This window comes from Giraffa tippelskirchi, chromosome 12 (genome assembly GCF_054371585.1).
Source record: "Giraffa tippelskirchi isolate mGirTip1 chromosome 12, T2T-mGirTip1v1.2.pri, whole genome shotgun sequence".
NCBI classification, from domain to species: domain Eukaryota; kingdom Metazoa; phylum Chordata; class Mammalia; order Artiodactyla; family Giraffidae; genus Giraffa; species Giraffa tippelskirchi.
In genome coordinates this window covers 107,329,420-107,353,556 of record NC_137286.1, presented here as the reverse complement: position 1 = coordinate 107,353,556, position 24,137 = coordinate 107,329,420, and the positions used below count along the sequence as shown (strand labels likewise).

General features: G+C 49.5%; 1 protein-coding gene across 2 annotated transcripts; it reads left to right on the top strand.

Moving 5' to 3' along the window:
- ATP12A (ATPase H+/K+ transporting non-gastric alpha2 subunit) lies at positions 1–22,141 on the top strand. 2 transcript variants are annotated; one of them, XM_081549203.1, is made up of 23 exons: positions 1–154; positions 1,354–1,506; positions 4,238–4,297; positions 5,065–5,268; positions 6,259–6,372; positions 7,303–7,437; positions 7,558–7,675; positions 7,938–8,206; positions 9,298–9,496; positions 9,628–9,737; positions 10,901–11,035; positions 13,147–13,339; positions 14,165–14,340; positions 15,011–15,147; positions 17,356–17,506; positions 17,874–18,042; positions 18,133–18,287; positions 19,421–19,544; positions 19,671–19,816; positions 20,430–20,563; positions 20,677–20,778; positions 21,172–21,263; positions 21,355–22,141. In XM_081549203.1, exons 4-23 carry the CDS (start codon positions 5,167–5,169, stop codon positions 21,381–21,383), a joined length of 2,790 nt encoding a protein of 929 aa, XP_081405329.1. In that variant the 5' UTR covers positions 1–154; positions 1,354–1,506; positions 4,238–4,297; positions 5,065–5,166; the 3' UTR covers positions 21,384–22,141. The 2 variants fall into 2 exon arrangements, with proteins under 2 accessions (XP_081405329.1, XP_081405328.1); XM_081549202.1 differs by lacking the exon at positions 1–154 and adding an exon at positions 497–689.
- The last annotated feature ends 1,996 nt before the right edge of the window (positions 22,142–24,137 follow it).

Sequence of the window (24,137 nt, the reverse complement as noted above, 5' to 3'; positions counted from 1 at the left end):
GGGGAGGGGGAGGGAGAAATGATGGCGACTGTGGGCAGCTCTCTTTCGGAAGAGAGAGGTCTTCACCCCCATCGGTGACCCCAGGTCCAGCGTGCCTCTCAGGCACCTCGTTCAACCCTCGGGCCTCAACCCCCTTCATCCGCATCTGGATCCTGCAAGTAACTGGGCTGCTTCTGGGGGTCGCGGGAGTGCTCTCGTTTACTTCCTACTTCGCTCTGACCCCACGGCGCCCATCGAAGTCCACTCTCGGGTGGTCCAGGGCCTTTCGATGCCAGGACACCCAGAGAATGACCAATGCGGGGAGCTACAATTCCCCCCACCCCCACCTCGCTAAGGACTTTTCACAATCTGACGAGTCTCAAGGGGAAAGGTGGGCGGGGGCTTTCCCTAGAGCCTTCCGCGAGGCAGGTCCGGGCTGCCGAACCGCACTGCCCACTGGACCCCACGCCCGCCCGGCGCTCTGCCCGCGGACGGGGGCGGGGCGCGGGGCGGGGCGCGCGGGCGGGGGCGGGGCCGCGCTTTTAAGGCCGCGCAGCCTGCAGGGCTGCGCTGGCGCTCGGCACCCGAAGGAGCGAGGACCCCACCGCCAGCCCAGCGCGACCCCGCGCCCCGGTCCTCGCTCGACGGGACCCCCTACACGTTCCCGGCCCGCCCTCCCGAGGGGACCCCCAGCCCGCGCCATGGACCGGGTGTGTGCCGCCGGGGCGGGAGGAGGGGCGGGCGGTCTCTGTTCTGTTCTCTCCGCTCCGGGTCCGGAGGCCGTGGAACTCGGGCTGGTAGGGTGAAGATGCTGACCCAAACGCGGGAAGGGGACGCGGAGCCGGAGGAGGGCGGCGCAGGGCTGGTGACGGCGCGGATGCTCTGTGGTCCTGACGCCGTCCTGCCCTCGGCGGTTCAGGAGTTCAGTTGGGTACACCCTCCGAGACACGGGGAGCGCTCATGGGGACCAGGCGTGCCCGCCGAGACACTGGACGCGCTGGAGTGTCTCGTGGGGACCAGGAGCCCCCACCCAGACACGGGGCGCGCTGGTGTCCCGTGGGGACCAGGCACTAGCGAGACCCTGCTCCTCCTCGGAGGGATCTTGTCTGAGTCGGGGAAAAGAACTTCCTCGCCCAGGGAGGGGTCCCCTGAGGAGCCCACCCAGTCTGCCCTCCACACAAGAGGAGAGCAGAGAGAAGGCGCTGCAAGAGCTATTTGCAGGAGCTGTACAGCACTCCCGGGAGGAGGGACCGGGAATGGGAGCTGGGGGGAGGGCCCCTTCCTTGTTAAGTTCCACCCACCATGAGGCCCGCTGCTTCGCCTCAGAAAACCCATCTACCTTGGGCCAACATTGCACCTCTGCTTCTCTTTCAGAAAAGAGAAATTTACTCAGTGGAGCTCAGTGGAACCAAAGACATTGAGAAAACAGACAAGGAGGATGGCAAGAAGTCCAAGGGCCTGAAAAACAAGTGCTTGGAACGCAAAAAGAACCACCAGAAAGAGGAGCTTAGGAAAGAACTTGCTCTGGTCAGTTGATTTGGTCTCTGAGCAAATGGGTGCCCTTGAGCACTGTCCGCCCTGGTGACAGCTTGCCCCTATAACCCACTTCTTACAAAAGAAAATTCAGTCTTAAGAATTTCAAAATCCCTGACATGTGTTTCCTTGTTTTAAGAAAAAAAAATGGTGTGATTGTATCTGCCCAGGGGTCAGGCCCTCGGAAGATTCCTGCATTCAGGCTGTAGGCACACTCAGGGAGGGCTGCTCTGAGGCCAGTCACCACAGGCACTGCCCAGACCTCTCTCTTCCCTGCTGCTCCATTGAGATATTAGTAGCCTATGAAATTAAACTATCTCATCAGTCAGAACCACCCAGGAAGAAAACTGAAAGCCCCTAAACTTGCTAGGTTTCTGGGTATATTTGCCCCATGAGAAAGGATTTCAGTAGTAAGAGTTGGTCTTGGCTTCAGGCAGCCTTAGGCTCAGCTGAGGTTCCAGTTCTCTAGGGAGTAAGCTACCTAGCTTCTCTGAAGCTCAGTTTTCTTTATGTAAAACGGGAAACAAACCATTTTCATGGGTTTGTCAGGGGGAAAGTGAGGTGAGAGTCTCTTGTAATGGCAGTGCTTTGTGGATGTGAAGCCCTGTTACTACTAAAGCTGGCCGCCCTGAGAAAGAACGTCCCCAGAACTGAAATGTGGCTGATTACATCTCAGGAATGCCAATGGAAACCTGCCCTGAGTCTGAGATTATGCCGGGTTGTCCTGCACTTCACTGCAGACTTCAGAGCTGTGGTTCTCTGAGCAGCTAGTAGTGCTGTGAGCTCTTGTGTGCCTCAGAGCAGGTTGTTAAACATTCCAGAATTCAGGCAAGCCGACTGGTACTGTATTAGTAGCTTGAGATGTGACTGCTGCAAATCAGAGCTCTTTTATTTTACCTGGAGAGCTCATTAAACAAACACATGCCACAAGGTGTTTATCCATGTATGTTCTGATGACCCTGGAATTGGACCTGAATTCAAATCTGTTTTCCTGAAGTTCAGTTTCTCGTTTTGAAAAATTGGAATTAAAAATGGTACCTACCTCTTAGAGTTGTTAAGAGGGTTACAGAGAAACTGGAGAAAGGCTGAGATAGTCATTCTTATTTCCTACATGTATATAGCAGTTAGGGATGAAGATACAACTAGTCTTACTTGAAATTACTGTTTATAACATGAATATGTATCTATTATATCATATGCCTGTTAATTACAATGAGAACCTTCCTTGAAATTTGAGCCTTTTTTGAAAATATAGAAAAAGAATTCCATGGTGTTGACTGGAGTATTCCCTTGCTTCTTTGCTGAGAAATAGCTTTCTTTCCCCTCTTTTTCGCAACCTTCTTACAGGAATCCTGTAATTTGTGACTTCGTACTTGGGTGCCCTTGCATCCCAACCCCTCCAGAAAATTAGAACCTTGATGAGTAATGCAGTGTCCCTGGCTTCTGAAGAAACAAGCAGGTGACTCAAGCCCGAGGCACCTGGTGCTGCCCTGTGCTCTTCCAGCAGAGTTCATACCCGCACCCTCCCAACTCTCATCCCCAGAGAGTCAGGCTAGTGGGGAGGATGGTGCAGTACGGCCCCTTAGAGTGTGAGATCCGTCCATGAAAGCAACGACTTTAATCATGTTAACTCTTCTCTGCCCAGAACTTGGCATACTATGCACAGAACCATGTCTTAATCCTATGGCTTCCAAAAAATGTCATATTCAGTGGATACTGGTACAGTGAATGGAAGAGCAGGGCCAATCTGGCTAAGCACAGGACAAAACCCTAACTCTCTGTAACATGAAACATTTTTGCTTTAAGAAAAGAGACGGTTCTGGTACCAGTCACAGTATAAATTTTTGTCTCTGACAGTCAGAGTTTTAGGATCCTGAGTGCTGGGTTTTTTGTCACAGGAAGAGATTTCTAGCCCATTTAGCCCAGAGATTCTGAAAGGGACAGGACAGGACAGGACAGGGGAACTTTGCTCTCTGGGTGCCACAGCAAATGTTCGGAGATATTTATGGTTATCGCTTCTCAAAGGGAGGGTGCTGGTGGGCAGAAGTCCCCACAACAGAGTTATTGACCCAAAATGTCAATAATGCTAAGGTTGAGAAGCTCTGCTTTAGTTTAATGATTCTGTGGCAGAGTTAGCAAGTGTGCCCCCCCCCCACCGCTCCCCTGGTATTTATTTGGCAGGTTTTTAATCTGAGGGCTTGTCTGATAGCAAGCTGAGCCTCAAGTGCTGAAGGAAGGAAAGGCCCATTTCTCTCTCCCAGATGGCCTGCCCGGTGAGGGCTGTGTGGAGCTGTCAGAACACGTGGAATGGTTTGGCACTGCTGATCGCTCCCTGTTAATCCCACAGTTCAGGTCTGAGTTGAGTTTCCAGATCACTGGTGTCTGGACAACAGGTGTGCTAGAATCTGCGTGTGCTAGAGACCAGACTGAGGTGAAATGCATTGCTTTACTCATAAAAACTAAGGACAGCTACCATGTGGTAAATGGCAAGTTAAGTCTGAACTCTCCAGGGATGGCCAGAAAATCTGCTGGCCAGTGAGCTCTCCTGCAGTGAAGTTCTCTTCTCTCACTGCAGGAACCCCTGGGACAACGGTTCCTTCTTTCTACACTTCCTGGCCCCTCTCCCATCCTCAGTGCTTCTCCCAGATTTCATGGGCTTGTCAGGGCTTAGGGTTCAAGTCTTTTGGAATTATCTAATTCACTCTGTTCTTTTCATGGACTTTAGGATGACCACAAACTCAGCAAAGAGGAACTGGAGACAAAATACAGTACAAACACCATTACGGTAAGTCATCAGAGAACCAGTGACAGGGGAGGGGATCGGGGACCATATAAAGAGAGAGGCTGTGTGCTTGGGGCTTGTGAGTGACCTGCCAGCCCCGCACGTGCCCACCTTGTGAGAGGAGGCTCATTAACCTCACGAGTAGCATGCCTGAGCCACAGCCCTCGCAAGGCCTTCTGCTGGGCTGTATGTCTGGTCACAGACAGTTCTTTGATTGTGATTGCAGCTGAGCCATGGTGACCCCTGGAAGGTTTAGTGCCTCCTCACTGTCATGGTCCAGGGTTTCTTTCAAACCCTGTGCCCTGGAAGTATTCATGTCGTGTCCAGGCCTCCTCCAAGAAGGGGGGACACCTCGCGCCTCCTAAAATCTCCCATCGCAGAAGTGCTGCTTCATTCTGTGAATTCAAACTCAAAGATGTGGTGTCCTAACACCAGGAGATTTGGATACACCTGTTCTGAGTGAACAGAAATATGTACTGTGTGACGCACTGGCCTACAGAGAGGGATGCAAAGAGGAGCAGCGGAGCCTGGGCTCAGAGGACACAGGGTCAAGGGAGGCACACGGCAGGGAGGTGTCAGGGCATCTGCTCTGTCCCACAGTTTATGGGATGTGCCAGGAGAATGGTGGAGTCCACCCAATGAGACCCCTAGATGGCACAGTGACTGAGCTGGGACATAGTCACAGCTGCCCACAGTCTGCAGAAATGTGACATCCAGCCCGAGGGGGGAGAAACGTCTAACTCCTGTTTCTTTTCCCTCTGCTTTCTCAGGGTCTTTCCAGTGCCCAGGCTGCTGAACTGCTGGCTCAGCATGGGCCCAACAGCCTCACGCCCCCCAAGGAAACCCCAGAGATCATCAAATTCCTCAAGCAGATGGTGGGGGGCTTCTCCATCCTCTTGTGGGTAGGAGCCATCCTGTGCTGGATCGCGTATGGGATTCAATATTCCAACGATCATTCCTCCTCCCTGGACAACGTACGGCGCTGGGGGCTCCTCCGGGGTTTGCTGGTGATGGGGATGGGAGGGTAGAGTGGGGGGGTCAGCACTATAATGCAAGGCCTTCCCTGGGCAGAGGATTGGGCTGGGGTCCAGGGTCTACCACTGACCAATCACTGCATGAGTCTTAGAAAATCAATAACTTCTCCAGGTATAAAATAGAAAGTCTATCTGACGCTCTAGTGTCTCAGAGCAGTGTGAGCATCAATTTTTAAGAGAGCAATACATGATTGGTTCCTATGTGGGGAAAAAAAATCGACATCCATGTGAGGTGCTTTGGGCTTTCTCTCCTCAAAGCTAATTCTCTCCCTTTACCATGGAGAATTTCTGTGTCTAATAATAAGATAGGACCAAACCACAAAGCTAGGGGCCACAAAGCTAGGCTTCCCTTGTGGCTCAGCTGGTAAAGAATCTGCCTGCAATGCAGGAGAACCTGGGTTTGATCCTTGGGTTGGGAAGATCCTCTGGAGAAGGGAAAGGCTACCCACTCCAGTATTCTGGCCTGGAGAATTCCATGGACTGTATAATCCATGGGGTCGCAAACAGTCGGACACGACTGAGCGACTTTCACTTTCAAACCACAGAGCTAGAGCAGCCAACATGATGCTGAGAGAGAAGCCAGGTGCAAAAGGCCGTATTCTGTGCGATTCCATTGGTGTGAAATGTCCAGAACAGGCCCTGGGTTCAGACAGCAGATCAGTGGCTGCCCAGGCTGGGCCAGGGCGGGAGAGTGACCACCGTGGGCACAAGGGGTCTTACTGGAATGATGGGTTGTGGTGATTGTTATACAACTGTGTTAATTATTAATAGTCATTTAGTTATAAACTTCAAATGGGTGAATTGTGTGGCCTGCAAGTTACATCGGACACAATTGCCATCTCTCTGATTGGCCCGTGGAGCACCCTGGCCCTCAGGTCAGGCTCATTCCTGATGCTGCTTCTCTGACTGGTGCCTGTCCTCCTCACCCAGGTGTACTTGGGCGCTGTGCTTGCCCTGGTCGTCATTCTAACCGGGGTCTTTGCTTATTACCAAGAGGCGAAGAGCACCAACATCATGTCCAGTTTCCGCAAGATGATCCCACAGGCAAGTGTGACAGCTTCCCTGGTGTCTCCAGGCTTGAGACAAGCGAGCATTAGGGGGGGGGGGGAGTGGCTTGGAGGCCTGGGACCCCTCCCTGCTGTCTGTGGAGCCTTGGGCAACTGGCCTAATCTCCCTGGAGCCCCTGTTCCCTCCTGGGTGTGGTCAGTGTGGCAGGTGGAGGAAGATGCTCGGTCAAGAGCAGAATGGGACGGAAATATAAGTCACTGCTCAGCATCTCCTGTGGCTGCTCCTCAGCTCGGTGAACCATTCAGACAGAAGTCATTCAGGTGGTTCCAATGTGAGCCAAGGGGGCCAACCTGTGATTCTTCAACCATCAGTCTTTTCACTCCCATTTCTGAGCCTCGCTGCATGTTGCCCCTGAATGCTGCCAGTGTGGGAGACCTCAGATCTCTCCTCCTGCAGCAACCTGGGAGGAGTCCTCTGGGGACACCACTGTCAGCACACAGAACTACACCCTCACTGGGCTGTCGAGCTGCCGGGAGGCGTGGTCTCTGGGTGGAATCTCTTGTGTTAGGAAGCAGAGACCCATCTCTCACTCCATTAAAGGCTTTCTGAACTGAGCGAGATCATTGATCCCTTTGGTTCAACCTCAGGACTCTTCCTGGACTTCCCTGCAGGATGGTTCATCATAATGGTCCCCCTGTCTGTCCGGCCCAGGGCTGTGGCTTTGCTGTACCTCCCATGGCAGCGTTTTCTGGGTCGAAGGCTATCTCCGTGAGCTCCAACTCAAGAAAAATAGTTCTTAGGGTCTTCAGGACTTGAGTAGAAGCCTTGGCTTCATTGTCTGCTATTCTGACAGCCATGCACTCCCGTGCCTTCCTTCCTGAGCCTATGGGGGACAAGGGGTGTGCAGGAGGGCGAGCATCATTCCAGGACGGGATCTGAGGCCTGGGTCATGATTTTCTTCTGCAGCAAGCGCTTGTCATTCGAGACTCAGAGAAGAAGACAGTTCCTGCTGAACAACTGGTGGTGGGTGACATAGTGGAAATTAAAGGTGGAGACCAGGTCCCTGCGGATATCAGGTTACTGTCCACTCAGGGGTGTAAGGTCAGTGTCATGGGTGCCCCAAGGATCACACTCGTGGTGCTGTGGTCTTTCCAGGTCTCAGTGTAACCAAAGAAGGGAACAAGTCGCCTGACCTTGAACTCTTTTCAAAACTCCTCCCAGGTGGACAACTCATCTCTCACCGGGGAGTCGGAGCCCCAGCCCCGCTCCTGTGAGTTCACACATGAAAATCCCCTGGAGACCAGGAACATCGCCTTCTTCTCCACGACCTGTCTGGAAGGTAGGTCCGGTAGCTTGCAGGACTTCAGGTTCCTCTCATAGCCTTTCTCCTTTGTCAAGCTTTATGTTTCTCTCTCTACCATTTCTTGCTGCTAAGCTTTTCCAAGAGAAAATGTGGAATTGAGGAGCCTAGAGAGCTGGTGTTTGGCCTTTGTAGTGTCATGTGCTGATTGGCCATGTGAGCCACCAAAGAGAGGAGCGTGCGAGGCCATGGTCCCTCCTTGCTGAGGACCCCTGGAATAAAATGTCTGCTCCACCTGTAGGCACAGCGACTGGCATGGTCATCAGCACAGGTGACCGCACCATCATTGGGCAGATCGCCTCGCTGGCTTCAGGAGTCGAGGACTCGAAGACGCCCATTGCCATCGAGATCGAGCACTTTGTTCATATCGTGGCAGGAGTGGCAGTCTCCATCGGCATCATTTTCTTCATCATCGCAGTGTCCATGAAGTATTATGTCCTGGACTCCATCATCTTCCTCATTGGCATCATTGTGGCCAATGTGCCTGAGGGTCTCCTGGCCACTGTCACTGTGAGTCTGTGCTGCTAGTGGCTGCACCCTGACCCTGCTAGTGTGCCATCCTGCTCTGCCGTGGCTGAGTCTGCTCCATCAGGGCCAGTCATAGGATGTTCTGTCTCTTAGAGGGACAAAGAAAACTGTCGTCTGCTAGTATTTGAATGAATTGTCCCTGAAAACTTGTGTTTTCATTTTCAGAGATCTATCTGCAAATCCCATATGATACTTTTCCCCTTAAGATCTAGATAAGACAGTCTTGAACCACCACTTAGAAATTTTCTAGAAGCCTGACACCTTCCCTGCATTTCCACAGTTTTTAAAAGAAAAAAAAAAAAACTTTGGCAGTTTCTACAGCTGAGGGATGTAGGTACACTTTTACATCACTTCTCCTTCTCAGAGGCAGTCTGAGACACAAACTCCCTGCCTGATCCTACAGAGCAGTTCAGCCCTTTCTGCTCTGCTCCCTGGTCTAACTTTGGTTCTCCCTGTGTCAGGACCTAACTCATCCTGAAACAAGGCCCCCAGGTGGGAAGGATTCATACCTCCGCTCCTGGCACCGTCCTGGACAGAACCACTCCTGGACAGAAGTGTTTGATTGCCTGTCTCCTCTGACTCCAGCAGACAGTAATTTGATCAAGCTGGAGCCTAAAGAATCCTTTTGAGATCTGGGGGCTTCAGAGAAAGCCAAGAATCTTTATTAACATTTGGAGATCTTAAAGTGAAACAAGTGTTTCTTGATTCCCCAAAGCAACAAGTAAGCCATTTGGGGCAAGGTCTTTCGCACATAGTGGCTGAAGTCTGTCTTACACACTCTTGCTTGTGAACCACGGGCACTCAGCAGCCAAGCCCCCTTTGTATTGACTTGACATTTGCCCGGCTTTGCTACCTGTGGATCCCTTAGGATCCTTTTCCTCAAGGAGTAAAGGGACATGAGAGAGAGAGCGCATGCAAGCTTTATATGCCTTCTCAGCCACTGGGTCTGGTGCAGTTTTACTGCATCTGTAACTATACCTGAAACTAGTCCAACTCTAACTGTTCCTACATTACTGAACCCAAGTTCAGCATGGTGGTTTTTCTCAAAGCTTCTCTCTCTCTCCTCTGTCTAGGTGACTCTTTCACTGACAGCAAAACGAATGGCCAGGAAGAACTGCCTTGTGAAGAACCTGGAGGCAGTGGAGACTCTTGGCTCCACCTCCATCATCTGCTCAGACAAGACCGGGACCCTGACCCAGAACAGGATGACGGTGGCCCATCTGTGGTTCGACCACCAGATCTTCGTGGCGGACACTAGTGAAAACCATTCGAGTAAGCCATGGGGTGCATCCAGCCTGGCCCTGCATGGTGGGCTCAGCACGGCTGGTCTGTGGCCGTGGGTGAACAGTGCTGCTCGTTGGCACAAGCCTGGCATCCTCAGCATCCATGGTTCTTCTTTCCAGATCAAGTCTTTGATCAAAGCTCTGCGACCTGGGCCTCCCTGTCAAAGATCATAACGCTGTGTAACCGCGCTGAGTTCAAACCTGGACAGGAGAGCGTCCCTATCATGAAGGTGAAGCCCCACATGCAGTCTCAGCCGCAGCCACTTTGCAGAGCGAAGTCACCTTCTCTGTTCTGATCTGGTGCTTGATTTAATCTCTGCAACTGAGTAGCATTTGTTCTGTGAGAGCGAATCTAACCACAAGACCTGTAGAAAGCTTTTTCACTGTCACTAACTTCAAGAAATCTAAAAGTTCTCAAAATATTCATTTAGGTCTTCTGAAAAGTCTCTTTCTTGAAAATGATTGTGCCTTTGGGTTACTGTCCTAAATTCTCTACCAGCTAAGAAGATACAATCAAAGTTCCAGGGAACACCCCCTGCCCTCCTCCAAGATCAAGTTCATTGCTTTTTTTACATGAAAACTCCCACTCTCAGGGCTAACTTGTCTGAACTCCCCTATCGCCAGCAGGTGGCACCCTGAAGTTAACAGTTGTAAGTGTTAGTCGTGTCTGAACCTTTTGCGACCCCCTGGACTGTAGCCCGCCAGGCTCCTCTGTCCATGGGATTCTCCAGGCAAGAATACTGGAGCGGGTTGCAATACAGGAGACCCAGGTTTTATCCCTGGGTCGGGAAAATCCCCTGGGGAAGGAAATGACAACCCACTCCAGTAGTCTTGCCCCTGGGGAAGGAAATGACAACCCACTCCAGTAGTCTTGCCCCTGGGGAAGGAAATGACAACCCACTCCAGTAGTCTTGCCCCTGGGGAAGGAAATGACAACTCACTCCAGTAGTCTTGCCCCTGGGGAAGGAAATGACAACCCACTCCAGTAGTCTTGCCCCTGGGGAAGGAAATGACAACCCACTCCAGTAGTCTTGCCCCTGGGGAAGGAAATGACAGCCCACTCCAGTAGTCTTGCCCTTGGGGAAGGAAATGACAACCCACTCCAGTAGTCTTGCCCAGGGGATTTTCCCGATCCAGGGATCAAACCTGGGTCTCCTGTATTGCAACCTGCTCCAGTATTCTTGCCTGGAGAATCCCATGGACAGAGGAGCCTGGCGGGCTACAGTCCCAAGTCAGACACGATTAACACTAACAGTAGTAAATCTGTCACTTATGGGATAACTGTTCTCTCCCTCTGGTACTTAGTCAGCTTAGGTTGCACATTGGTTGGTTGAAAATAACCACGGAAGAACCTGATTATGTGCTGCAACTACTTATATCTTTTGATTCACAGAAAATTGTGGTTGGAGATGCCTCAGAAACTGCTCTTTTGAAGTTCTCAGAGGTCGTGCTGGGTAACGTGATGGATATTAGAAAAAGAAACCGCAAAGTAGCTGAAATCCCTTTTAACTCGACCAACAAATTTCAGGTGACTTTCCCCTCACAGCTGAATCTTTTGGTTTTTAATTATATTTGGCTGTGCTGGGTCTTTGTTGCAGTGTGCAGGCTTCTCATTACAGTGACTTCTCTTGTTGTGGAGCACAGGCTCTAGGGCTCATGGGCTTTAGTACCAACTGAATCTTGATTGTCACTAGAGCAGCATTTCTACTCGTAGGTATCCTTTAGTCAGTATGTGTTTTGAATAACACTTGACTTTAAAAAGAGATGCAGAGCCTGGACATCTTGTAAACACAGAACAAGTAGAGGAGAGAAAAGATGAAGGTTTCGACGGGGCCTGCCATTCCCACACGTGGCCTTTCTGTATAACATGCACACAGACGCACCACTGCCCGCCCTGGTGACTTGGGCACAGGGAGGGGCAGCAGCCACACCCCCCAACATGACAGGCTGAGTGATGGGGGCAGTGAGGAGAAGTCAGCTGCCCCATCTGTGTCAGGCATTCTCCATGCTTGGTCTCATGTAATCCTCACCATAAGCCTTGAAGGTAGGCCCAGAGGAAGTCCCAACTGCAGGCAAGGAAATGGGCCTTAGAAAGTATTGAGGTGGCCGGAGCCACTTGAGCATATAAGTCTTCACACGTGTGTCTGATGCCTGAGTCTATGCTTTTTTTACTGCAACACAGAGGCCAGGCAGTCAGTTCAGGCCATTTGGGTGAACCTCGCCCTTCATGAGGACCAGTGAGGACCCAAAGCATTGCTTTCCATGTCTGCCCTGCCAGCAGTGCACAGGAGTCTCCGCCCCTTGTTGCTCAGGGGGAGACTGGCCACCCTTGCCTGGTTGTCTCCCCTCCCACCAGGGTGGCCAACAGGCAGCCATGTCCACCCTCCTCAGGTCAGGACAGAAAACAAAGTGCTGCTACAGGTAGAGTTCTCCGGAGACTCCAAAGCAGGAGTTGGGGGTTGTGACTTGGTCTTTTGTTGTTGTCGTTTAGTCACTCAGTTGTGTCCAACTCTTTGGACCATGCCTGCCAGGCTCCTCTCTCCATGGGATTTCACAGGCAAGAACACTGGATTGGGTTGCCATTTCCTTCTCTAGGACTTAGTCTTTGCATAACATTAAATTATGTAAGTAGGATGACCACATTTGTGTGCAAGTTTTCTAGTGATTACGCACACATTTTGTTTGGAAGGAATTTAGGACTGGAAAATAACTGTGGAGCAAACATTTTTGTGGATAATTGACCAGTAAAGAGTCATGGTTAGCAAAGCAGACAACTAACAAAATGTATGATGTAAAATGTAGAGGAACTCAGATCTCTGTTCAAAACATAAGTGTAAGTAGAATGACTAGCAGTCCTAAAATAACAGTAGTAATCATGGCTATCATGTGCTGATTTCCACACTCCTCACAATTCTATTAGGTAGTCAAGAATGAGGAAACAGAGGACACAACCAGCAAGGGCCAGAGCCAGGACTCGGACAGACCCTGGGGGTGTGCTCAGCCTAGGCGGATGGCCTTCCAACGACAGACAAGACTCGAATCCTACTGGGGCTCCGTCCTCTCTGGGGAGAGGAAGAGCAGGTTCTGTGAGGCCACCTGTACAGAGTGTTGATGGAGAAAGTGGGCTCCCTGGAGTCGCTAGAAAGGAGTGGGTCCTACAGAAGAGGCCAGGGAGCTCTGAGATGCTCTAGAGTCACCTTATATCCACACACCTGTGCAGCACTCAACACTGAGCAAGGTGGTTTAGGAGGAGGCCTTGGAAGGTCTCTGGGACATCATTCAACTGGAAGAAACAAAACAGCTCTGGCACGTGAGCTCTTTGAGTTGTGGCCTGAGGGATCTAGTTCACTGACCAGGGATGGAACCCAGGCCCCCTGCATTGGGAGCTCGGAGTATTAGCCACCGGACTGCCAGGAAGTCCTTCAGTCTCTGCATATTACTTGGGCATGAAGTAGAAAGGACAGAACATGCCTGCAGAGAACATTCTTCCTTTACATATCACGGAGAGTAGAAACAGAAACCACAGAGAAAGCAATGTTTTGCTCATGAAAAGCTCTGTCCAGTTCAGGCCCTTCTTAGTAGAGACTGTGTCCTTACCCACGATGCCGCACTGAGCATGCACTATCCTTCCCCCCACAGCTCTCCATCCATGAGACTGAGGACCCAGACGACAAGCGCTTCCTCGTGGTGATGAAAGGGGCCCCCGAGCGGATCTTGGAGAAGTGCAGCACCATCATGATCAACGGGCAGGAGCAGCCCCTGGACAGGAGCACGGCTGAGGCCTTCCACACAGCCTACATGGAGCTGGGTGGCATAGGGGAGCGCGTGCTGGGTGAGAGAGTGGGATCCCGCTGGCAGGCACAACGAGGCAGGCTTGGGGTGCAGCAGGGTAGCCCTGGCGTTCACTCATCTCCTAAAGGAGAATGTGGTCAGCATGCAGGGGATACTGTGTGATGGTGTAGGAGAGTGGGGGCCCTTGCAGATCAGAGGTCTGGGAAGATTTTATGGGAGGAGTTACATTTCAGTCTAGACCTTGAGTGACAGATGTGAAGGGTTGTGGGGGGAACTACTCACATAGAACAGCATGAGACAAATGTGGGAATGGATGGAGGGGACCCTCTGGGCACAGCTCCCCATTCTTCATCTCTTTATGTCTCTGTCTCTACCCCCACACTCCCTGTAAACTGCAACCTCCTCAGAAGTACAGGCTGTCCACTCCGGGGCTTTCTGTCTCCAGAGCATACCTAACAGGCATAGAGTAAATGATTTGGGGACAAAACGTGTCTTTCCTAAAACAACATGTTATGGAACTGAAGGAACTGAACAATTAGTGTGTTAGTCGCTCAGTCATGTCCAACTCTTTGCAACCCCGTGGACTGTGGCCCACCAGGCTCCTCTGTCCATGGGATTCCGCAGGCAAGAATACTGGAGTGGGTGGCCATTCCCTCCTCCAGGGGATCGTCCCAACCCAGGAATCGAACCCTGGTCTCCCACATTGCAGGCAGATTATTTACCATCTGAGCCGCCAGATTTATTGACATCAATTCTCTTAAACTGGTAAAACACAAAGGACTGAAAGTATATGAAAATGTTCCCTCTTTCTTTCATCATTTTTTTATCCTAGTTTCACCAGCTCCTAAATTCATACCCATTTCAGGTTTCTGTCACCTCTACCTACCGACAGACGAGTTTCCAGAAACATATTCATTTGATGTAGACACGATGAACTTCCCTACTTCCAACTTCTGCTTTGTGGGCCTCTTGTCAATGATTGACCCACCTCGGTCCACGGTACCTGATGCTGTCACCAAGTGCCGGAGCGCAGGGATCAAGGTGGGACTTGCACATCCCTAACTTCACACATCTTCCACGGATGCTGAGTTCCTTTCTAGGAGCATCTGTCATAGGAGAGTCAGTATTTAGGTCTCTTCCCCTAAATGTCATAATTCCCCTTTTTTCAAGTCTCTACTTTCACTGTACTAAGATTTCAGTAACCGTCCCATAAAAGCACAGTCACTGTGTCTGTGTGGAATAAACCACAAGTGCAATTGCAATGAGCAGAAAACCATGAAGTAACCACATGTCACCCTAGACCACGACAGACAATAAAAAGTTTTGTTACTTAATCTCGAGGTCCAGCTCCCATACTCCATTTCCCTCATGACAAGCCAAAATTTGAATTCCATTACTGTGTTAATTCCAAGGCCATGGAGCATCATGAAGACGCTGAAGGAGACATCCGTCAGCCCAATCACAAAGTTACACCAAAGGGAAGGACTTGCTCTAGTGTCTGAGGAGGAAATGTAAGGTTTAGAAACAAGGGTAGATCCAGTGGGATCCATGTGTCCTTCTGAGACAGGTGATTATCTGACCTAAAGATCAAGGACTGCAAGCCACAGTGGCCCCTCGCCATGGTGGAATGGGCAAAATCAAGTCATCCCCGCTCGCCTGAGCAGCAGAGTCCCTCACCACCCACATGCCTGTCTCCTTGCCTGTGTTCTAGGTTATCATGGTTACAGGCGATCATCCAATCACAGCCAAAGCTATTGCCAAGAGCGTCGGTATCATTTCTGCCAACAGTGAGACGGTGGAAGACATTGCCAAACGCCTCAACCTTCCTGTGGAGCAAGTTAACAAGCAGTGAGTTCAGAACCCACACAGCAAAACTCAGGCCTTTACCACAGGCCCTACTGCCTCTAAAGAGTTGTCTGGAGCAAACCCCTTTTTGCCAAACATGATCTACTGGTTTACTCTATAATTTCCGGCTGGTTTACTCTGTAATTTCTATATCCAGTCATTACTCAAAATTTTATCGAGCACCTGATATGTGCCAGCCACTGTATTGAGACCATGAAAATGACCCGTATTCCAGCCCAGTGAAGTAGATCTGAAAACTTCAGTGCTGAATTTAGCATGAGGAAACTGAAGCAGAAACTCTATAGGAAATTACCTGCCATTGGTACAGTTTATAATCAGGAACACTGAGAATCCTTTGTGCTCTCTGAGCCCGTAGTCTGCATCTTGAGTATTTATTCCCTATTTAGTATTTAGGTTTCATAATGTATTGCTATGGAAACATACTTCTCTTTCCTTTTTATTTGGTTGTAAATAGAATGGAGGGCTTTTCTGGTGTGCACTGGTAAAGAACCCACCTGCCATTGCAGCAGACACAGGAAACTTGGGTTCCATTCCTGGGTCTGGAAGATCCCCTGGAGGAGGAAATGGCAATCCACTCCAGTATTCTTGCCTGAAGAATTTCATGTACAGAAGATCCTGGCAGGCTGCAGTCCATGGGATCACAAAAGAGTCGGACATGGCTTAGCAACTAAACAGCAATAAACAACAACAAACTCAGTGAAATAAGCACAGGCACAGAGGTGCTGGCAGTGGGAACCTGACTGTTGATCATTTAAATCAGTCAAAGTCTCCAAAGTCTTAGTTGGAAAATAACTGTCATTGCTTTATTATACATAAATGCATACGGGGGAAAAAGACCCAAGAACATCTAGTTTACCCAAACAGTTATACCTGTTAGGAACACAGAGCTGACAGGTGATAAGTGGCTGCCAGGGCAACAAATTACCAGTTAGGACACCAAGCAGGTAAACAGCCTCTGGGCACAACATTTGTGTCTGGAGCCTAAGGTGGCCCACTGCTCCTTTGTGTAGGTAACATCGGTGATAATGTCCATCTATGAAAACAGCTTCAGAGGTTGTACTTGTTTTGTTTTTTGAAATAGTAGGATTTTACTTTTTCCTACAAGTCACCACAGAGGAGAGAGGGGTGGTTACTTTGTGAATGTTTTCAAGTGTCCACTTTATCAACTGCAGCTTCATGATCAGGGAAAAACTGTTTTCGTGGCTCGGGGAGGAAGGGAAACAAGCCTTTCCTTCTTGCTTCTTCCCTTTTTTTTTTTTTCACCAGAATATAGGAAAACCTGTAGTTTGAGTCACGTGCTAGAATTTCAATATTTAGCACCAATAAAAAAAAAAAAAAAAAAAAGGAGACCTAAAAAGAGCTCAAAACTTTAAAAAGGTAAACAAAAAACATGCGGTGTTTTGTGCTTAAGAACATTTAAGCTGAGATTTGAAGGCTGAAATGTTTGCCAAGGGAAGGGAAGGCTAGAGGCCCTCACCCCTGGCAAAGGTAGTAGGATCTGTGAGGGCTTTGCACAGAGTCGGGGGTTCAGAACTGAGAGCCGGGGACTCGGAACTGAGAGCGTGAGTGCTGTGGGGGAGAGTCAGAGGGGCCGCATAGCACAGGCTGCCCCCAGCCCTGCAGACCAAGTAGGGATCTAGGCTCTGCTGGATGTTCCTTTGGACAGTGCTCCAGGGGACAGCATGGTCAGGTCTGCAGTCTCAGTAGTTCCTAGAACCTCACTTTTACAGGCAACAGATAAAAGCTTTCCTCAAGAAGACCTCGGTTAACTTTTCTCCCTACATAGCTTGTTGCATAGTAGACACCGTGAGTCTGAAATAAACAGCAAAGAGCTGTCACCCATGTGTTCAGGCAAAAGCTGGATTCTTGGATTCAAAATGTACAAATAGGAAGTTTTTTACCTCCTTTTGAGTAAAGCTTTGCCCTGGGAAGTGCCACCTCTCACCTATTCCTGTAAGAAATGGCTACTTGACTTGTTCCTACTGTCATGTGACACAAGGAAATGCCTGTCAGCCTTAGTTCACTGTCTTGAAAAGAGACCCACACACCCCATCATCCCGCCAGATGATTAAGAGTCAAGACTTGGGGTTCCAGGTAAAACCAAAGAGGTTCACCCCACCTCCTGCCCAGAACAGAATTTTAACCTCAGATTCCACCTAGGCCCACACCCAATTCCTCCTCCCTGTCTAGGGATGCTAAGGCCGCTGTGGTGACCGGCATGGAGCTGAAGGACATGAGCCCAGAACAGCTAGATGAGCTCTTAGCCAGCCACTCGGAGATCGTCTTTGCCCGGACGTCCCCCCAGCAGAAGCTGATCATCGTGGAGGGCTGTCAGAGGCAGGTGGGTGAATGCAGCACCCAGGGAACCTTCTAGGTCTGTCATCATTCTGTGGGGAGAAGCAGTGCTGAGCCTTGGCCCCCCTTAGGGCTCTGGTGAGGTCATCTCCACATCTCCATCTGTTGAGGCTGACCCTGTCCACTCAGGGACCCTCCTGCTTGCTCCCCAGGGGCCTATCTTTACAATTTGGATTCATATGGTTTTGATCATTCAAACACATCTTATTTGGAGCTTGTTCTTACTTCTGGGATTTCCCATCTTAATCTTTTTCCTCCAACCCAAAACGGGCCTTTGTTTTGGTGCAGCAGACCTCCAGGCTGCTCACTAACCCCCTCCACCCACCTCCCAAAACCTTCTGCCATCCCTGCAGGAAGCTGTGGTCGCTGTGACTGGGGATGGAGTTAATGACTCCCCAGCTCTGAAGAAGGCAGACATTGGGATCGCCATGGGGATAGCAGGTTCTGATGCAGCCAAAAATGCAGCCGACATGGTCTTGCTGGATGACAACTTCGCATCCATCGTCACAGGGGTGGAGGAAGGTGAGTGGGGTCTTGAGTGGTCTTAGCGAGGGCTGGGGCCGCCCATGAAATGAGGAGCGAGTCCTATAGGGAGAAATGTCTTCTGCCTAGGTCGCCTGATCTTTGACAACCTAAAGAAGACGATCGCATACACACTGACCAAGAACATCGCCGAGCTGTGCCCCTTTCTCATCTACATCATTGCTGGGCTTCCCCTGCCCATCGGCACCATTACTATCTTGTTCATTGACTTGGGCACAGACATAGTAAGTAGCCAGAAAAGGAACAGGGTTTGATGACTTCCCCAGGTGAGGGAAACCTCAGTGTCATTACCTTCAAAGGCAGGAGATGGATTAATCAGTGCTTCTCAGACCTCAATGTGATGGTTTCTAACAAGCTCTTAAGTGATGCCGAGTCAGCTGGTCCACCAACCACACTTCAAAGCACAGGACCAGAGATCTATCAAGTGTTTGAAAATTAAAACCACTTCACTCCATGGAAGAACGTTTCAACACATGAGTTCTTCACCTTTCCAAAAAAAAAAAAAAAAACCACAGGCCATTGGTCAGTTTCAGCTCATGTGCCTCCCCTCCTTTTTTTTTTTAAAAGCTGTCACCAAAATAGTCCCTGTACTGCTTGGGGCCCAGTGCCAAAGTGATAACCCACAGCCACCCCTTGTTAAGTAAAAGAATCTGTGACCTGGAAGCCCCTCACCAAACACAGTAAGAAGCAGCCATTAATAACACTGGGAAACCTCATGCAGACCTACAGTAATGTCACCTAAAACCTCCCCTCTGCTAGAACGAATCCCCTTAGGAAGCTTCATGACAGTCACTCCCATGGCTGTAGCTTACAGAGGCTTCGGGGAGCAAGCAAAACCCACAGCTCTGCAGGTCATTGCCTGCTCCCCATTTCACACAACACCTGAGCAGCCTCCACGGTCCAGGGATATTGGGGCATCTCTACTTTAGAGGGGAGCGAAGCCCCAGAGCCTGCAGCCAGTTTGCTCTTATCTCCACTGCCATGGTTCTTCCAGGTATCACTAGGGAACTTAGAAATTCGGGTTCTGTGCCCTCCATGGGGAGGACCTGGGAGAGAACCACTGGTCAGTGGTGGGAAGAGAAAGTGCTTTATAACTAGATCGTCTAGAGATGGCAGCACAGGGTGACGATCAGACCATCAGACACAGGTGGATCGTCTTCTCTGCAGACAGCACACCCTGTTGTCTGCTCCCTGGATGGACCAGTTCCATAACACCGCCGCCACCGCCACCGCCCACCCCGCGCCCACCCCACCCCCACCCCCCTACCCCCGCCACATCGGGCCCCTGGCTGTGCTGCCACTGTTTCCTTCCATCTAGCATTTCAGGGTCAGGCCTCATGCTGCTCTCTCCCTCTAGATTCCCTCCATCGCCCTGGCTTACGAGAAAGCCGAAAGCGACATTATGAACAGGAAGCCTCGCCACAAGAAAAAGGACAGGCTGGTGAACGCGCCACTCGCCCTGTACTCCTACCTGCACATCGGTGCGAGGAGGGGCTGCCTAGAGACCCACCTTCCCCTGTGGGGTGGGGTGGGCTGTGGGAGGAGCCCAGAGGAGAGTGAGGCAGGGCACTTCTGGGGTCAGTACAGAACCTCTCCTGTTCTTCTAGGCCTCATGCAGGCCCTGGGGGCCTTTGTTACGTATTTCACTGTGTACGCACAGCACGGCTTTCTACCCAGCACCATCCTCAATCTGCGGGTGGAGTGGGAGAACAACAATGTGAATGACCTGGAAGACAGCTACGGACAGGAATGGGTAAGGGCCAGGTTGCTGGTGGCGTCCTCCCTGGATGGCTGTAAGGGGACAGGGGAGGTGATGGTTTTCTTGGTTAACAGGGCTTGAGGGCCCTGTGGTCACAGCGGCTTGCCTCTGCTGGGCTCAGCTCATCTCTCAAGTTGGAGGTCTAGAGCTCACCTATTTACGTTAGCTTGCGTCCCTGGTGGCTCAGATGGTAAAGAATCTGCTTGCAATGCAGGAGACCTGGGTTTAATCCTCGGTTCCAGAAAATCCCCTGGAAAAGGGAACGGCAACCCACTCCAGTATTCTTGCCTGGTAAACCCCATGGGCAGAGGAGCCTGGTGGGCTACAGTCCGTGGCGTTGCAAAGAGTCCGACACGATTCAATGATTAGCACACTTCAGGTGTGGAGGAGGAGCAGCCAGCAGCGCCACAGCTGGGCCAAATCCATTAAGTTAGCAGTTCTCTTGCTCTCCAGGTGAAAGGAAGAAAGGTTTCTTTCCAAACACAGGAAGTGACCCTCTCTCAATCATGGGGAGGGGAAAGAGAGTGGAGGCTTGTAGAAAGGCACCAACACCTCCCTGAGGGTCCATGTGGGGCATCATAGTCTTCTCTTCTCTGGCCATTGACAGACAAGGTACCAGAGGAAATACCTAGAATGGACGGGCTACACAGCATTCTTTGTCAGCATCATGATTCAGCAAATAGCAGATCTGATCATCAGGAAAACCCGGAGGAATTCCACCTTCCAGCAAGGTCTCTTCAGGTACTGGTGCAGCCGCCTTGGGGGTTCAGCCTGGGCCTTTGCTGCCCGGATGACTGCTGGGCATGTGGGCCTGAGGCTGGAGTTCAGAATTTGTTTGCTTTTGTGTCTTACAGAAATAAAGTCATCTGGGTGGGGATTGCCTCACAGATTATCATCGCATTAATCCTCTCCTATGGCCTTGGAAGCATCCAGGCCCTGAATTTCACGATGCTCCGGTGAGGTTCCCTGCAACGACGGGGAGGAACCGGCCCCAATCTGGTTGTCACAGCCTAACAAGTCTTTCCCTCAAGTCTTTCCAAAGAGATAAAGTTGAACTGTTTTTTTTTTTTTTCTTTTAATCAGTGTGAGGCTTTGACCTGCTAGTTTTTTCAGAAGAGGAGGTGGGTTTTCCATCCCTTCCCATCCCATCTCTACCTTCATCCAACAGATCCCTTCTCAGGCAGACACTGTTTCTAGCGGTCACAGTCCAGTTAAATAAGAAACCTTGGGGTTCTACACTGTGTGACCCATGGAGTTGCTCTGTCCAGTCTAGAAAGGGGAATGAATGAGGTGCTCAGCCACTTAAGGGTGGGTTTGTGGGTCTCACGCCACCCCCTCTCTCCCTCCAGGCCTCAGTACTGGTTTGTGGCTGTGCCACATGCAGTTCTGATTTGGGTGTATGATGAGGTGCGGAAGCTTTTCATCAGACTCTTCCCTGGAAGTGAGTACTAATATATGGGAGACTTGGGGGCTCTTGATCTGCTCCAGCAGACCTTCCTCTGTTTCTCATTTACTGCTTCCTCCTTCTTTAGGCTGGTGGGATAAAAACATGTATTATTGAAACACCTGCTTCCCAAGCCCTCCCAGCTGCACATGGCAATGTTCTTCACCTTCTGGTGCCAGCTGGGCAACTGCTGCCGTGGGGATGTCATCGGAATGTGTTCAAGAAAAGAAAAAACTGTAGGAAAGACACTCACTAATATTTTGTAATTTAAAACAGAGATTTCAGTGTTTATATGTGATTTTAATTTATATATCAATGTCCTTATTTAAAAATACATGAATTTCAAGGTAATGGTGTAGGGAAGAATGGCATGTTTAAATGTCTGTAGAGCTCATTCATGTTAAACAATGTCAGGTAATCCAGACATCTGCTGGATTAAGGGTCTCCCTGTCCCTTAAGCTCTAGATAGCACTGTTCACACCTCCATTCCACACTCTGTTAAAAGTCCAGCGCCCTCCCTTCCTGTGAATTCCCAGAGAATTCATTATTTCACAGTCACGTTGCTTAGAAAAGGCTAGTTCAGCTAGAGGCTTGCAAAAGGATGAAGTGACAGCAGGTTTACATCACAGCAACTTGGAAGACCTCAGTTTGACCCTGAGACATCCTTAAGAGTCCTCATCCTGCCTCTCAGCTCCTCACAGTCCTTCACTGCCCTCCACGCTACCCTCCACCCACCACCAGTTCCAGAACGGAGCTCCAGGTGCTCCCCTGACCCAAGGGGGTTTTCATTTACCAGGATTGAACCTCAGTGGAGGAACCTTGTGGTTTAACACATAATATTTATTCTTTATTAAACAGTTCATAGCACTCTGCAACACCAGTTTTTTGTTTCATGCTTTGTTTATTCGTGTATAACATATGTGACTACACCCATATTAGTATCCCAGAGAAGCCTCATTTTTAAGTAAAAGATCTTTTATAAAACCAGGCCTGAGGAGTGGTGTTCTAATTAATTTGAGTTTGTCTAAAATGCAGAGCAGGGCTTCCCTGGTGGCTCAGATGGTAAAGAATCCACCTGCCAATGTAGGAGACATGGGTTTGATCCCTGGGTTGGGAAGATCCCTAGAGAAGGAAATGACAGCCCACTCTAGTATTCTTGTCTGGAGAATCCCACAGAGGAGCCTGGCAGGTTACAGTCCATGGGGTCACAAAGAGTCAGATATAACTTAAGAGACTAAACAACAACAGCAACAAAATGCATAGCATAGGACAGAAAAAAAAAATGAGAGATGTAATTTCAACTTTTTTTTTTTTTTTTACTTTTTTGGTCCTTTTATTTTTCCAAGGAAGGTCTGAACTCTTCCCTCACAACATCCCTGCTCTGCCCCCTGTCTGATGTGTGCACACATTGAAGTCAGAATTTCTTGGGAGGGTCCAGCAGTAGAGTGAGAGAGGAAGCCATTTTCATAGGCCTTCCATCATCAGCTGATACCCAGCACACACTCATTTAACAGGAATGACACTTGGTAAACTTTTTGTACTCAGTGGGCTGCCCCATCGCCTCTCCTCCATCGTTCACACAAACAAGGATGTCCTGTGATGATGGTGCTGAGTTGTGTCTCTAGAGCAAGCAAAGGGAGTCTCGGAGCCACATTTCACTGCTATGTTCTCAGAGCCTTCATTGTAACTTCATGTAAATAGATGATAATGCACTGTGTCCTTGTGTGTGTGTATTTAAGTTAAAATAATGAGTCTAATCTCAAGGGTTTTGATCTCTGTGTTCAGCCACAATTATTACACTATTATCCCTGGACTACTCTGATGATGTCAGTGATTCAGTGACCCAGAACCCTTTCCGGGCAGTGTCATGACAGCCTTCTCATTCCAGTCCTGACAGGGCAGTAATGGTCCCAAAACTTCAACTATGAACCATTTATCCTCACTCTTCTTCCTGCCAGGCTGTCTGAGGGCCCCCTGCTGTGATGGCTGGCAGCTTGTAGTCTTGCCAGAGCCAGTGAAGGACACTGCAGATAGAGCACAAAGCTGCAAGAGGTTTATCGTGGGGTTGGAGTAAGCTTGAGAGGAGTTCAGTTTGAAGTAGAAATCTCTTCACAGCAGGAACTCTGTCTGGAATAACTTTAGTATTGTACATACCTACCTTTGTAAAAAATTGACACTCAAATATTTGTGAAATGAGTAAATAAAAAATTTAAAGAATCACAGAAATGAGACTGGTGTATCAATTCACTTTATTGAGTTGTAAAAAGAAAAGAGGCAATAAAACCTCAGAGGGTTTTGCTTTGTGTTGTTGTTTTGGAGGGATGGCTTCATTGACACACCAAGGCCTGGATACTTTTTAGAGAGAGTAACAGTTAATTTAAATCTGATTGATGTGGCAGAGTAACTCAGATATAGAGATAAGGCTGGATTTATAGTGTATTTTTTAAAACAATGTTTTGTCCTGACATTGTAATTCATTTTAGAAAATTTGGAATATCCAAGAGTAAAAATAAAATTAAAACCAACGAGAATCTAACTACCAAGTTCTATAACTAACAAAAGAGTAGTTATTTCTTTCAGTTCAGTTCAGTCGCTCAGTTGTGTCTGATTCTGCAACCCCATGGACTTCAGCATGCCAGGCTTCCCTGTCCATCACAACTCCCAGAGCTTGCTCAAACTCATATCCATCAAGTCTTTTTTCTAAACATATACGTATTTCTAAGCACAATTGAAATATAAAGCTTTCCATTCTGTTCTTTTAGTTAACATTGAGGATGTGATTCTAATGACTATACATTATTCCATACTGAGAGTATTTTAACTATATCCCCTCTGTGCGATGGCTCATCTATTTCCTACTGGTAATCATTT

Excerpts from the sequence above, each read along its gene's own strand:
- ATP12A (XM_081549202.1), top strand. Across the intron at positions 6,373-7,302 it reads TCCGCAAGATGATCCCACAG|CAAGCGCTTGTCATTCGAGA; the intron begins GCAAGTGTGACA and ends TTTCTTCTGCAG. Across the intron at positions 9,738-10,900 it reads AGAGCGTCCCTATCATGAAG|AAAATTGTGGTTGGAGATGC; the intron begins GTGAAGCCCCAC and ends TTTGATTCACAG.